Source organism: Nannobrachium achirus (assembly GCF_963921795.1).
Source record: "Nannobrachium achirus genome assembly, chromosome: 14".
Lineage (NCBI taxonomy): Eukaryota > Metazoa > Chordata > Actinopteri > Myctophiformes > Myctophidae > Nannobrachium > Nannobrachium achirus.
The window spans coordinates 17,081,075-17,096,609 of record NC_137821.1 but is presented as its reverse complement, the minus strand read 5'-3'; the positions used below and the strand labels follow the sequence as shown (position 1 = coordinate 17,096,609).

The 15,535-nt window shown below is 41.6% G+C and overlaps 2 protein-coding genes and 1 pseudogene across 5 annotated transcripts in view; 2 read left to right on the top strand and 1 right to left on the bottom strand.

The window, feature by feature from the left end:
- LOC308298558 (ADAMTS-like protein 1) overlaps window positions 1-6,337 on the top strand; it is a 252,161-nt gene extending 245,824 nt beyond the window's left edge. For 2 of the 3 annotated variants that reach the window (XM_080742196.1, XM_080742198.1), the window contains 3 exons: window positions 1,773-1,882; window positions 2,470-2,690; window positions 6,097-6,337. In XM_080742196.1, coding sequence (XP_080598322.1) covers window positions 1,773-1,882; window positions 2,470-2,690; window positions 6,097-6,206 — 441 coding nt within the window. In that variant the 3' untranslated portion in view covers window positions 6,207-6,337. The remainder of the gene's footprint in view (window positions 1-1,772; window positions 1,883-2,469; window positions 2,691-6,096) is intronic. The other variant, XM_080742197.1, reaches the window with a different exon arrangement.
- A 2,808-nt stretch (window positions 6,338-9,145) lies between these two features.
- LOC308297859 (NACHT, LRR and PYD domains-containing protein 3-like) lies at window positions 9,146-12,769 on the top strand (the record flags this gene model as incomplete). Its single annotated transcript, XM_080741425.1, has 5 exons — window positions 9,146-9,371; window positions 9,586-11,326; window positions 11,518-11,601; window positions 11,792-11,875; window positions 12,442-12,769. The coding sequence occupies 5 exons, from the start codon at window positions 9,146-9,148 to the stop codon at window positions 12,767-12,769; spliced, it is 2,463 nt and encodes an 820-aa protein (XP_080597551.1).
- Window positions 12,770-14,185: 1,416 nt separating this feature from the next.
- On the bottom strand, window positions 14,186-15,291 carry LOC308297858 (leukocyte elastase inhibitor-like; annotated as a pseudogene). The gene has a single exon. The product of its transcript is annotated as a leukocyte elastase inhibitor-like (transcript).
- Between the last annotated feature and the right edge of the window lie 244 nt (window positions 15,292-15,535).

Sequence of the window (15,535 nt, the reverse complement as noted above, 5' to 3'; positions counted from 1 at the left end):
CAATCGAGGGAGCCTTGTGAAACATCCTGTTTAATCGTTAATACAGAGATTCATTGCAGAATTCAATTTAAACCTGCATTTTGGTCTAAATCAGTAGTTCTCAAACTTTAAAATGTCAAAGTCTCCACTTAACTCTGACAGTATACAAATGAAACGGGTCCTTTTGGTTTCATTTGTATACTGTCAGAGTTACATACTTGTAAAGTTCAATTTAGACCTCCCAAAAGGAAGCCAGAGAGCCTCGTTTTTGTCAAGTAACTTGAAAAATAACCATAAAAACCAACATGAAAAAGAATCGTGATAAAATTGTGTATCGTGATACAGCTTGGGAAATTATCGTGATATTGTATTTTTCCATATCGCCCACCCCTACTCGAGTGGCCAGCCAGACAACTATTCCACAATCTCCCAATGCTATTCTATATATACTGTAGCGCTGTTTCCCTAACACTGGGTTGGGACTCGTACTGTATGTGAGTCGCAGACACATTTTGATGGGTCCCTTTATTTTTTATTGACAATGTTTTGTTTCTAATTGTTATTATTTAAAATAATATATTTGTTCCTGAATTAAATACTAAATTCAATGAACTCTTCAGTACTTTCATGAAGGAATAAACAAAAGAAGAAATTCCATAAATTAGAAAACAAAGCGTTTAATAGACGATCTACAAGCTCGCAAGGCAGCTCGAAGTGTCGCGTTGCGTGCTTGTAGATCTGCTATTTTCACTAGTTTGGGTCCCGGGCAAACATACGTCTAATCTCTCTTTTGGGTCTCTCCCTGTAAAGTTTGGCAACCACTGCTATGAAATCTGTTTGTCATTTCCATCTTCATGCTTCGATGATTTTGATTTATATTAGGATACATTTGCGTGACTGTAAAAGACGAATCGGAAGTGGGGAGGAGGCTTCACATCAGCTTTATCGCTTCTGGACAGAAAAAGTCATATTGCTTTTTATTTGCTAAATGCAACAAAGATTCACTTGTTTTGTGTAGCACACCAGAAAATGGTTTATTAACTGAGAGTGTAGCGCACCAGAAAATGGTTTATTAACTGAGAGTGTTTAATCGCCCCCCTCTAAATTATTTTATACTGGTGAGTGGTGATATTTCATACAAGAGTCTAGACAACCAGCAAAAGCACTGATGTTATTCCCACATTCCCCTCAATACACCACAACATATTATCCATTTGATTGATTGATTTATTTATTGACAACAAGCATATGTACAAAACAAAGAAGCACATTTGAGTCAAAAGGATGTAACAAGAAAGCCCAGAGGCTTATTTCCATTGTTGTCCCATAAATATTAACCACCACTTCCAGTCAACTTGTCATCCCCATTTCTAATTAATTACTTACCTGGCGCCAATTATGTCTTTTTTTCTATGGAATTTGTGTGCTGGATTTAGGATAAATTAAGGAAATAATCTCTGTAGCAAACAAAGGCTTATTATATTAATGTGTTTCGCTCAACCACATAATCTCCACAAATCAACACAATTCGCACAGTACGAGTTTTGTACCGCACAAGCAGTTTATAGAACAAACCCCAAAACAAGTTCAGGGTTTAACACGTGTCATTAACGTGAAAATTAATGAGGGGAATGCATTGCTAACTCACTTCCAGGTTTTGGGGTAGGCTACATAGGCTATATTGTCACAACTGATTTCCTAACAAAACACTACACAGCTGCTTTTACCAAGAAAATAGATTCCAAACAAAGAAGAACACGCTTGTAATGTGGATGAAATCTCTGTTGTTTTAGTGTCAGGGTCAGTGTGTGGGCCCCAGTCTGGCAGCGCAGCACCGCCACGTGGACTGCCAAGATACAAACGACACCAAGGTCCCCCAGAGACTGTGCAACGGCCTCCAAAGGCAAGTATTGATATAGTTCAACTAAAAATATAATATCAACTAAAATATCAGCAATGTTTCAAATAATAAAATGACCGTTATGTGAAAAGAAAACGGTTTGTGTGCCACGGTTATTATAGTTTTGTATTTAGTTTAGACGTTTTGTTCTATATATATACAGTATGTGAGGTGTGAGATTCAAAAGGATAAGTAAAGGTATTGTGTGATTCCAAATTCAAAAGTTAAAAATGGCACAGCCATTGGGTGCTAGACCCTTCATATCCGGCCAATATACCAGGCTTAGGTATTAAATACATTTACAAAGATGAAAACAAAGGACACTATGATTTAAGTTTGTTTTGTAAACACTTAGTAAATCTTCATCAGTTAAATTATTGTAAAACCTTCTTTTTATTCTTAGTTTCTTTAGTTAACTACAGTATGTAATAACTTCCTGTGTGTGTGTGTGTGTGTGTGTGTGTGTGTGTGTGTGTGTGTGTGTGTGTGTGTGTGTGTGTGTGTGTGTGTGTGTGTGTGTGTGTGTGTGTGCGTGCACGCGCTTGCGTGCGTGCTTGCTTGCATGCGTGCGTCTATGTACCTGTCCACAGACCCAGCTCCCATAGGAATTGCTCCACAGAGGCCTGTGGTCTGCAGTGGCGGGTGGGGGCGTGGACACAATGCACGGCAACGTGCGGGCACCATGGCTTCCAGTCGCGGCAGGTCACCTGTGCCCACCGGCGCACTGGCAAGCCGGCCCGCGAGCATCACTGTACGTGGAGGCCCCGCCCTCCCAGCTGGCAGCGATGCAACATCCGGTCTTGTGGAAGAGGTGAGACAATGTATTCCAGTGATTTGATCTTACGCAATGTTTTGCTAACACTGTTTTAATCATTTCACTTTTTGTGTGTTCCATTATGTTTAAGATCAGTGGTTATCAAACCTTTTCAGGGGCGGCATAGGTCAGGGGTAGAGAAACCATTATCTACACCCTCCAGAAAAACGCGATTATGCGATCGCAGAATTTCCCGCAATAATCAATAAATGCCGCTGATTATGCGGGGGCTCGCATGATTTCACAATCCCCGCATATTCACCGCATATTTCGCATATTTCCGCGGAAAATATGCGAAATATGCGGGCATCGCTTGATTTCACAATCCCCGCACTTTTTCGCATAAAAGTATAGTCATGCTTCACCGTTCAATCACGTTCAGACACAAAACAGAAGCAAAACAATGATGCGCTGAGAAACACGTGGCTCCTCTCTCTGTGTGTGTGTGTGTGTGTGTGTGTGTGTGTGTGTGTGTGTGTGTGTGTGTGTGTGCCGTGCGATTGCGTGCACGCTGCACCGTGAGAACTGCAGGCAGACAGAGAGAGAGATGCAGGCATAATGTAGGCTATACGGTATGAGCGTTGGCCCTCGCCAACGTGACGCTAGAATAACACACTCTTCCTCGGTCCTCAAACTTCAAGAAACGACAAATTAAAGTTTATCCTACTTGTTTTGAGGTCTCCATTGTACTCCGTTTGAAACGTTGTGTCGTTGCCGTTCAAAGCAAACGAGCACCTCTCCGAAAAAAAGTAGCACGCAGTATTCCATGGATGGATAGGAACAGCAATTGAATGCATAACATTTTAATCCCTTAAATCCCTTTAGAGAGAGCAAACCACATAAATAAACCAGAGTTTTGCTTTAGCAGTGAGCTGTATCCTTAGCAATCGCATAGGCCATAGGGTAATTATTTTTGCCTTGATGTAGCCCATTAAGGTAATTAAATTGCAGATATTTGACAGAGGTTTGCTTTTTTGCCTTGAAAATAATGAAAGGCAGTCAAAAAAGTCTGTTTTGCATTTCTCAATTCACTCAAGGACCCTTAAATTCGTGTTTTGACTACTTTGATGACTACTTAGTGATGTTGTGAGCTTGTAGATTGTCTATTTCCAAATAGCCAGTGTACTGTATATTAAAGTGGTTTAATTAATAGTTATCAATTTTTATTATAATATGTATATGTATATATACTGTACATAGGCTATAAATATGTTTTTTAAGTTCCCGAATATTTCGCATAATTTCGCATTTAATCGCAACTTTCACAAGTTCCCGCATATTTCGCATAGTTTCGCATTGTCATCGCATAAATTCACACAAAAACCCCGCATAATTCACCGCATAATCAAGGATTTTTGCCCGCAAAATCAAGGATTTTAGCCCGCATAATCAAGGATTTTTGCCCGCGTTTTTCTGGAGGGTCTAATTATCTCATTTAACGCCGATCCCGAGTATACTCAGTAAAGCTGGCAATCTTACCGTACGGTCCGTTGGAAAGTGCTGGCACGGATGGACTCGCCGATTCATCATCATCGCGCATCCACGTGCACACAATAGTGATCCCTTAACATGGAAGCCGACGGTCTATCTCATCTTTGATGTCCATTTTCTCCAAAAAACACTTTTGAAGCCAAGGATGGCATTGGATTCTCACTAAAATAGTACAAGCTGAAAGGCATCAATCCGCCATTACTGCTCCCGCATGGGACGATGATCACTTCCGGTCGTCAAGTAAATGTCGTCAAGTAGGAATTGTTTGCGCAATCTACTTCCGGCCTTCAAAATAAGAGACTGGCCGCGGACGGAGCCTGCGAACGGCAGCCTGGACATTTTAACCCGTTCATGTCTGGAGCACTAAATGAGTTATTAGAGCATGAAGGGGTCCCGAAGGGTTCCCAGTTCGAATCCGGGCTCCCCCTGAGTTAATGTCGAAGGGTCCTTGAGCAAGACTCTGAACTGTACATTGAATAGAATAATCTGTTAACTTTGCTCTGCAAACTAGCCAATCCACTGCGTTCTGTTATACATTACAACCATAGGCCCAATCCTTGCCCCAAATGGAGAAAGTTTCAAAGGGTTTAAGTTTTTAGCTCATTATAAATAGATGTCTGAGTTCTGACTTGCTGAACGCACGGCAGGCTCTGGTTGATGTGGAACTGATAATAATATAAATATTAGAATGATGTACTCAGGCTTTAAAATGTCCCCGCAGCATGTCTCCTTCATCCATGGAGTTTAAACAGGATTAGGTTTTAATCTCTTTTCCTTTATCGTGCTCGTCTTGAGGAAGCACAGGCATGATCCCACACAACAAAACCTTCAAGCGCCACTGACAATGTACTTAAGTACAATATTGAGGTATTTTCTTACTTTACTGGAGTATTAAAAAAATATATACTTTTACTTCTACTCCACACAACAATTATTTGGAAACTTTAGTTACTAGTTTGTAGATTTTGATTATTATTACAAAACATACATTAACCACTACAGCCCTATATACATTATGGCCATTTGAAAATAGCTGATCTACAAGCTCACAGTGCGCATTGTGAGCTTGTAGATCTGCTATTTTCGTACATTTTCATACATTTGAAAATGTGACATTCTGCATAATGAGCACTTTCTCCTTTTAGTACTTTAAAGGGGAAGACCACCCATTTTCAATATTGAACTATGGCATTTCAAGTACAACTTGATGACATCACACATTGTACTTTACAATACAAACCCCAAAATCAATCCTCCAGTTCTAGGCATTAATATACTCATTTTCAATTACGGATTTTTTTTACGTTAGAGTATTTCTACACTCTACATTGCGTTGATACTTAAAGGTAGGGTAAGTGATTTCATTTAATTCAAATAATAACAAACTGGGTCTATGTTGTTCTGATTTGGTCCATATTTGGACTTCATCCTTATCCCCTGTGAGGAGAAAAAAGCAGTTTCAGTTGCTCCACCAAAACTGTTGCGTGACAGGTTTTCCTCCAATCAGGATAGAGTGGGGCCTTCCTCCAATCATGGTTGAGTGTAGCCTCGCGCCCTCACGTAGCCAGGCTTTACTCATCTGCAAAGAGAAAAGCCTGGTGACAATATAAGGCAGAAAGCGTTCAACTTCCGCCGTGTGAGCTTCCCCGGAAGTGAGCTTCCCCGGTTTTCCCCTCAACAGTAAACAAACCAACTGAAGTTTAAAAGTATAGAGGGTATATGCACGTTTCTAAAGTGACAATTTAAGGACTTTTTAATACCTCTAACATTGGACAAATTGTCAAATATTAGTGGCTGAAATCGTGAAAATAGCAAATCTACATGCTCACAACACCTCGCAACGCGGTGCACACAGGCTTACAGTGAGTTATTGTTTAGTAAGAGAACATCCTCCTCTATCTGTGTGTTCCAGCAGGCGAGTGTCGGGACAGCACCAGGTACTGCGAGAAGGTCCGGCAGCTGGAGCTGTGCCCGCTGCCCCAGTTCAAGAACCGCTGCTGTCAGTCCTGTCGGGACACCTGAGAGGGAGGGACACCGCTGGCGGGGGGAGGGGCAGGGCAGGCCACAGACTAAAGTGGACAGCTCCAGGACTGGTCTAGTTGACAGAGAAAACGGAGACCTTGAATCCCCCTACGACCCCTCTCTGAACACCTCTCCAGTAAACCGTGGCAGAGGAACAGGCTTGAAGGAGAGGGGGGCAGGATCGTGGAGGAATGTTTGCATACTCGTCATACTGTGTGTGATTGTGATCTTTGTGGCGCCGGGTGTTACGTTTTGGTTTGAGAAGAGACATCACTGTTATAATGAAGGCTTCGGTTTGGTTTTATTCCATGTTCGCTTCAACTGAAGTTTGTATGTCGACAGCCTTTCCGTATCATGCAAATGTGACATGGTTAGATTTCCTCTAGTCGGTAGGGAAGAGAGTTAGCCTATCTAATGGGCAGTTGATGACTGGGTTAGCTAGACATCTATAGGAATGATGAATGACGCAGTGTTAAATCATTTGTCTTTCATAGCAGTGGTGTCTGTCAAACACAAATCAAAAGGCTAACCTTTGACACAGATGATGTCAGTAAAATCCCAAGACATAGTTTAAGCCCTTATATTTTATTTTTTGAAAGATTTGAGTGTGCGGCACAGCTGAATAGCTGACATGGTAAATATGTTTTTATACAATCAGTGGGATATCTCTCTGGTTACCACCATCAATTGGACAAGGAGTTTTCATTTTGAGACAGTAGTTAGTTAGCCCCAATTGTGACCGCAATGATTGAGAAAATATCTGCGCAATGATTGAGAAAATATCTGAAATATGATTTCAGTTGCTTCAACGGTATCAGCTTAACTTAGAGAACAACATTATTTGCATGGATTGCACTTATATGGTGGAGTGTGACTGAAATGCAAGCAATTAAAAGAAAAATAAATCATACATTTATCTTTGCACTAATAACTACCCCAAGTCTATGTTAAGAACATGACTTGCATTTCTTTTCTTTTCTTTTTTTTTATCTAGTTTGTGACATTTCAAAATATTTTGTCTCATGATTTTAATGCTTTGAGGAAGAAAGCAATGTCAAAATATCCCTTTAACCACTTTGTGATGCAAGGTAGGTTGAAATACAAGTAATTGTAAATGAATCCCTCCTAATAAGCAAATATAATTTACTCCTTTTCAATAAGATGTATGATTTTAAGTTCGGCCACGCTGTAATTACCAGCCATTGCACAACAGCCAGGCTTACAACTGGACTTGTTATCCGCTACAGTAGATTCAGTTAGTGAAAATGGCCACTGTGTGATATAAAAAAACAAAAAAGTAGCAGCTTTTGTTATGTAACTCCTTTGGTTAGTGTGCCAGATAGGCAGTGTTTGCACTTTTGTTTTGATATAAATATTATGTCTTGGGTTCCATATCACTTAGCAGTCATGATCACATACAACACAAACAGAAACATACGGTATACTGTACTTCACACTTCTTGCTCAGTCAGTTATGTCCGATTCATTCTTGGTTATTTGCTGTCAGTCACCGAAATGAGCAGATCTACAAGTTGACAACGTATCGCGAGCTTGTAGATCAGCTATTTTTGGTGAGTGACACCGATCACCGGCGTGCAACCACGTGTAAATAACCCTTAAGGAAGTGGTCGTCTTGTATTACTGTCAACGAGATGAGAACAATAACGTATCGTGAGATATTAGTACTCGTTTTCTTGAGCTATGTAGATATTTTGTTTTGCTGAAGATTGATGCTCTGTTGTCTTTTAACTATTTATTATCATGTGTGTGTCTCTGTGCAAATGTGATAGTTTTGTAAATAATTGCAGTGGTGAGATATGAGCACGCACGTTTTCCCCTGAGATGAGATGACACAGTTCCGTGTGCACGCGATGGGGAACCCCCACTGGTGACTTGATGTATTGCTCTGTCTCTCAATGCCAGGTTAATCACTAGACAATAAATTCAGTAACATTCCTTTTATAAACACTTTGTTATGGCTCTCTCACTTGTGTTTTGTGACAATTGTGACAAATATATGTTATTGTTTATACTGTATTGTTTATTAGATTAGACACAGACAGCTACATATGATGGCATAATTAAAATGATAAAAACAACGAGAGATATTAATAATTTAATACAGCATGTAATAGCACAAATAAATAAAGAGTACATTTCAATAATATAACTGATGAATACAGTATTTAGACTAGAGAATTTAGACTAGAATAATGTGCTCCTTGGAGCACAGGTGTCCGCCAAGCCAAGTAGTAGAAGCCACTTAGGATGAGATATGAAAAATAGATAATGTGTACCGATTTGTGTGATGTAGGAGTAATAGAAAAAAAATGGTTTAGCAAATACTCGTTTCACAGCAATCGGATGCTGTGTTCATGATCTGAGGCATTTTGTTCAAAGTGCCACAAAAGAAACCACACACATCCGTCTTGATCACATGACTATAGAGAGACTGTGTACCAATTTGCATGATGAAAAAAGAAAGTACCTTCCTCTAACTGTAGACAGTTTGAGGAAGTGTGTACTGTTTTTCAATGTTATGGTCAATTTCACAATATGATGAGACATGCTACTGCTAGACTACAGTTACAGTTCACCCACAGTACAGTACAGTTCACCCTCAGCTTTGGAATTACATCAACGAGATAGCAGCTTAAGATTTATCTTGTGCCAGGGATCCTTTGAAAACAACGTTTCACTGTTATATGTACAGTAGTAACAGTGAGATTAAATGGTTTAAGGTTATTTTATACTCGTGAGACAAACTATCGACAGTGGGGGCAACAAACATGATGTACAGTATGTGACACTTTTTTCAGCTGAAAAAGTAATATTTTGTCAGCTGATAGTTGTTCAATAATGTACTGTACATTGATTGACTGATGATACACAGAGTTGTGATGGAAAAGGATGGGTGCAAGTCTTCTTTGAAGACACTTATGGTACTGCGAGTTACACTTGTGGATCAATTGGAAGGGTGTATCAACGCTATACTGGACAGCCTGGTAAGCTCTGAACTGTTCACCCGAGATGACCGTGAAGAGGCGCTCTCCCAGCCAGGACCACGGGGAAGAGTGAGAAAAGTTCTAGACATCTTAGTATGTAAAGGAGAAGAAGCTGCCGAGACCTTTCTCTCCATTATAAGCCACCATCGGCAACGAGATGGTGATGGTGGGAACGAGACCGGGTCCACAGGTATGCCATTTAAAATATTGAAGGGCTGTTGTTCAGATGAGCAGATGTGAACTTATGTGAAACAGAGTCAACTTGTTGCAGACTGGATTACTCATAAAAAGGACTATGTGCTGTCCATGCTTGTAAATGTCCCTCTGCATAGCATGACCTCTGTTTTTTGTGAAAAGATATGTGTACTTTACAGATGTCCTACATGTTTATTTTTCAGAGTACAACAAAACTATGCAAAAGCACAAACAAGTTCTAAGACGCAGAAGTGAGAGCATGCTATACTACAACTCTCGACATGGGGAGAAAATCCCCTTCTTGGAGCATTATGTCAATCTCCTATTAGTCAATGGACACCAGGAAAAAGAATTAAAAAGACATGAGGTTCTGGCGTTTGGACGAACACGGCTTTCTTTCCAACAGAAGTCTGCTGAGCACAGGCAAATTACCCCAGACCAGCTATTTTCAAATAGAATAGGAAGCCGTCCTGCCAAGAAAATTCTGGTGACAGGAGTAGCTGGCATTGGAAAAACAATCCTGGTGCAGAAGATGCTGCTTGATTTTGGAAATAACAAGGACTATCCTTCCTTTGACTTTGTCATCCATATGACGTTTAGAGACCTTAACCTGATCAATAAACCAACAAGCTTCCGAGACTTGGTCTTGCGTAAGAACAGGCACCTGGCTAAGGAGCTGGATAATATTTTGGCTGCTCACAGCAAACTGCTGATCATCTTGGATGGCTTTGATGAATTCAGACACTACAGCAACTGCGATGTGGAGGTCTTTGTAAATGAGCCAGACCAGGACGCAGAGGTGGTAGAGGTCTTTGCCAGCCTCATGCTGGGAGAACTCCTGCCTGAAGCTTCTGTACTTCTCACAAGTAGACCTACAGCCATCAGCCACATCCCTGTGGGCTGCATCGATCGCTTTGTCCTCATTGCTGGCTTCTCCTTGACAGAAGTCCAGGACTTCTTCCAACGTTACTTCCAGAACAAGATTCTTGCAGAACGGATGTTTACTATAGTAGCAGCAAATGAACTAATGCTGACGCTGTGTTATATCCCAGCTTTTTGTAGCATTGTTTGCTGCATCCTTAAAGAAAGCAAAGACCTTGGTGAGGGAAGCCCTAAGACCATGACAGATATTTATGTCCAGTATTTGATGGCCATGATGCAGTCTCATACCCGAGAGCGGGACAAGGCTTCTCTAATCAACCAAATAGCAGGGGCCTTACCCCAGCTCTCTGAAATCGTGCTAAGATTGGGTCAGCTCGCCTTTCACAAGCTGATGGTCCATCAGACACTCTTCTATGATAGTGACATTGCCGACCTGAGTGGATGCAGCCTGGTCAGCACCTTTCTGGACAAGACAGTGGCACAGGAGCCTGGTTGCACCGAAGATGTGTACTCGTTCACACACCTCACCGTCCAGGAGTTCTTTGCAGCAGTTTATTGTGCAATCACAGATCAACCGATGCTTGAAAGCCGTGCACACGGCTACAGCCCTGGGGAGGGGATAGGTATAGGGCACTTGCAGCTTTTCAATCAGTTCCTTTACGGAATCGTGTCTGAACGCAACACTAAGCTTCTGTCAAGGCAAGTGGGGTTGCATTTCCAAAGTGACAGAGTAGAGGCCCTTGGTCAGAGGCTGGTCATAGAGCTCAAGGCCCTGTGTGAGAACGGGGGCCCAATGCTGAATCATTTACACTGCTTGTTTGAGCAACAGGACCCCTCATTGGCACGCCGTCTGCAACCAGATATTCTGCGGGTGAACATCAGTGATGAAACTCTGACCCACATGGATTTTAATGCCATCAACTACTTCCTGAACCTCAGCAAAGGAAGTTTATCTGAGCTGGATCTCACAGGAACAGACATACGCAGTGAGACACTGAGAGAGCTTCAGCCTCATTTACTCAGATGTGAAAGGCTTTGGTGAGTTAACTTATCAAGACATATTTACAATGGGCATCGTTTCATAACACAATCTACAATACATCACATCGAATTAGGTGGTCTTTTCTTCCACAATTTGAGAAAGCTGAATTACGTATAAACCTATACAGTATATGTATTACTCAGAATGTACTATTATTCAGGTGATTAAACTATCATTCTCTCCCTAGGCTTGGAGACAATGCTCTTGATATGGACACTGTCCAGGTCATTGCTGATGTGCTGCAGTTGTCTGACAGAATGACCCACCTTGGGTAAGATAATAATAATATGGATTCTTTATTTTAATATTCTGTAACTCCTATATATATATAAAAAATATATAAATACTATGTGTTGAGAAAGAGTACAGAAATAACAGAATGTCTAAATACTTCCTCCTTCATGATTGAGTAAGAGGGGATTATCTTCAGAATGATTTATGCTTTCTCTTCCTTGTTTTAGACTTGGATGGTCCAACATTGGTGATGAAGAGCTGCTGGTTCTTTCCGATGCCGTGCGAGTCAACAAGAGGCCCATTGAATTGTGGTAAGGGCAATGATGCCACATTGGATTACTGTAGGTGGAAGTGAAAATTGGGAAAATAGTTTCAGTTTTTTGTTTCTAGTCAAGTTCCCTCTATGTCACGGAGATCATAAAGTTAGTTTGTTGCACTTAGATTCTCTACACAACTGTTGCAAATATGACCCATATATACTTTATACTGTAAGTCATGAGACTGGCATAATAGAATTGAGGGGATTAGAAGAAATGTCAATACCATTTTTAGGGAATTGCTATCCTTTCAAAAGTCAATGTGACACTGAGATGTATACATTTGCTGTGCAACTATTTATTTGATTACGGTACTTTAAAAAAAGATATAACACAGTGCTGTTACGTATACTGTACTCTCTTCCAGGCTGGAGGGAAACAGAATCAGCTACAACGGTCTGTTATCACTGAATGATTTGACTCCAAATCCTTTGAGCAAAGTCGTGTAAGTAAAAGATTTGTTTATGGTAATAAATAAATTAAATACAATAAAATAATCTATTTTCACGAATAAGTCAAATCAACGTTTTTTGGGGAAATGTGCTTAATATTTCCCACAGCGCTATATGGAATGATTTGACTGATCAGGAGGCAGATGCCCTGCGTGCAACTCACGGGGTCGGATGTTACATCGTGGACTTCGATGAGGACCAGACATGGCAGTCGTGGGGACAGTGGGTACTGGACAGGTGCGAGGTCAGCAGCGATGAGAAGCTCATTACGGTGCTCTGCAAGGTGTGCAACATATCGGTCCAACGTTTAGAGATACCCTGGGCAGTGACATTTTATCAGAGACTCGCTCAGCTTGTCAAAAGCAGAATTGAGCAGTGCACTGAGGATGATGTCCGCAAGAAACTGGACAGGTTTGTGGGTGTTTTGAGTTCATGATAAGAGATAGTGTAAGTCCGGGGACGCCTGCTGGCCTAGTGGTCCAGTCCGCATACCACATAGGCTCTGATGCCTGACGCAGGTTCGAATCCCCGATCTCGACAACCTTTGCTGCATGTCACTCTCCACCCCTCTCTCCCTGTTTCCTGTTTACCTACTGCACCATGAATAAAGGCAGAAAAGCCCCCAGAATCGAGCCGCTGACACTAGTCCAGCTCTATAAGTATAGGCCTTCGTAAAACTAAATAAGGTCCACTGCATTGTAAATTACTTTACATATGCTGCAACATTACATTTGTTCCTGCTGACAAAATGTAACTATCAGAAGTGCTTGTGTTTTTGCTCGTGTGTGTGTGTGTGTGTGTGTGTGTGTGTGTGTGTGTGTGTGTGTGTGTGTGTGTGTGTGTGTGTGTGTGTGTGTGTGTGTGTGTGTGTGTGTGTGTGTGTGTGTGTGTGTGTGTGTGTGGTATTTCTAGACTTAAGTGTAGCTTTCAATCTAGTTGAGAAGATTAGACTTGATCAGAGAGCTATGAAGTGGATGAGATTCTATTTGTCTTAGAGAACACCCAGTGTGTGTATAAATAATGGTGCATTCACCTCTGCCCCCACCATGTACACTTGTACAGTATATAGTGTATGTGAAGGAAGGATATCTGCACAAGGGGATGCTGATAGCACTAAATAAAGACAGAATCATACTAAAGCTCTAATAGTTGTGCGTCAATGCCCTCTACTGGTCATCAGTTGATACTGTAGGTCCATTCTATATAATGTCAATACCTTCAAATAACGCTGCTATGATTACTTATACTTATATTCTTATTGAGCAATAACTTTCTTCCATGAGAATTGTTACTGCAGATGGTCATTGGGGCTAATTTGTGAATAATAAACTGATATTGTTTTAAGGTCAGTTTTTCTTATTGTTTGTACTGATTTGCTGTGTTTGTGCATGTTGTTTGTGTTCAAGAATTTCTCGTTAAGTATAGTTTTACTGTCACAATCAAATGTCATGTAACAGTTTAGTTAATATGCATAGATGTGATGTGATTGACGATCAAATGTCATGACTCATGTTATGTAACAGTATCCTCAACAGATAGAACAGATTTAGCATGTGACTTTTTTTGTAGAAAGATACTTTTCCTATGTAACTTGAAACTTTACAAGTTATATTTCTCCAGGGGTGGAACTGTAACTTGATCAAGTTACTGCCATGGTGATAGTTACTTGTAACTGTACAAGTTACATTTTCAAAGTAACTTCCCCATCACTGGGAATATGTTATATCATTCTCTGAAGATTAAATTCGTCCGCAAGATACCTGTACAGCATTTTGGTCGACCTTTGGTCGTTGTATTATGTGCTTTATAAATAATAAAAGTTTGGGTTGAGTTGAGTTGAAGGAGGGGAGCATTATCGGCCTGCAAAGAGGATGCTCATGGTGGGGTTGTGTCGGATGAAGAAGGGGTGGTCCGCAATGAAGCGAGCAGGGCGAGAGCCTGCACACCTGATGCCAAGAATGGCAGCAGTGGCGGCAGCTGCCTCAGTGCCCTCCTCGTTCACTTCCACAAATTCCTTGTGCACCACCTTGGAAAGCTCCAGTTTGCCTGGAGACATTCTCCGTAAGTCAAAGGCGTCCACCATGCCCATCTTGATCAAGTTGTCTTCCAAGTCATACGACTCCTCCGTTTTGAAACGAGGCAGGCTAATCAGAACCTCCTCCTGCTTCATCATGTCGGGTTTGGCCACTCCATGAACTTGTCATAGGTTAGCTCCTTTTCTAGCTTCGCCAGGCCTGTCGTATCGTCCTCCATCTCAACGGGAAGAAAGACAACCATGCTAAGGTCATTTCCCGTGTAGGGAAGCTCCAGGACCTTACAGTTGACCTCAGGAATGAAGCCAAGAGGGAACCTAGAGTACTGGTACATCATCTTCACCGGCTTGCTTTCAGTCATGCCAAGTCTGAACTGTTCATCCAAGGTGCTCTCCTCATGGAACGACTTGTCCCACTTGGCTTTGAAGTAGATGGCATTGACCAACACCAGTCTGGTATCTACAGTCACTAAACCTGGGGCAAGCAAGTCCTTGATTTTATCTTGAGTGTGTTTCTCCACGCAGCTGTTCATGTTCAGCCATGCTCCTTCTGCGTTGCCAATGAAGGAAGTCCACAGGCTCCAGCTGTGCGTCATAGTGTTTTCTGGTGGCACTTAAGAACTCCTCAACAAACTGACTGCTGTGAGGCGGTTAGCCAGGCTGAGGGTGTAGGACTTTCCTGACTTGTTCAGGTCACTCATAAGCTTAGAAAAGTCCATATGTCATCCTTAAAGTGCAGGACCTCTGACGACTGTGTGGCTGTGTTGCCAGTTGCCACGCGCCCCCAACAGCACCATGGCCAGAGCAGAGGAGATGCTGAGAGGAGAGTAGAACACATTGCCAGTGTTGTTATCTTCTGACAGCTGTTTGAACAGAGACAGGGAAAACGTGTTGCTGGCTGCTGCCAGAGGGGTCGGTGGTGGCATTGTGATCGGTGTCGTTACCAAAGTTTAATACAACATTTTTCTCACAAGGTTTAAAAATGTTTATTTAGCGTTTGTACAAAAAGACTTCGAGTCGAGCTCCTGCTTGCATCTGGCCCTCTGTGATGCTCTTTTGCTCAGATGTGTACTGCGTGACATCAACCCGTCATCATCTGTGTACTGTGTGACATCAGAACCCGTCATACTGATGTCAGCGGCTAGATGTATTTGCCGGTTCCATATGGAG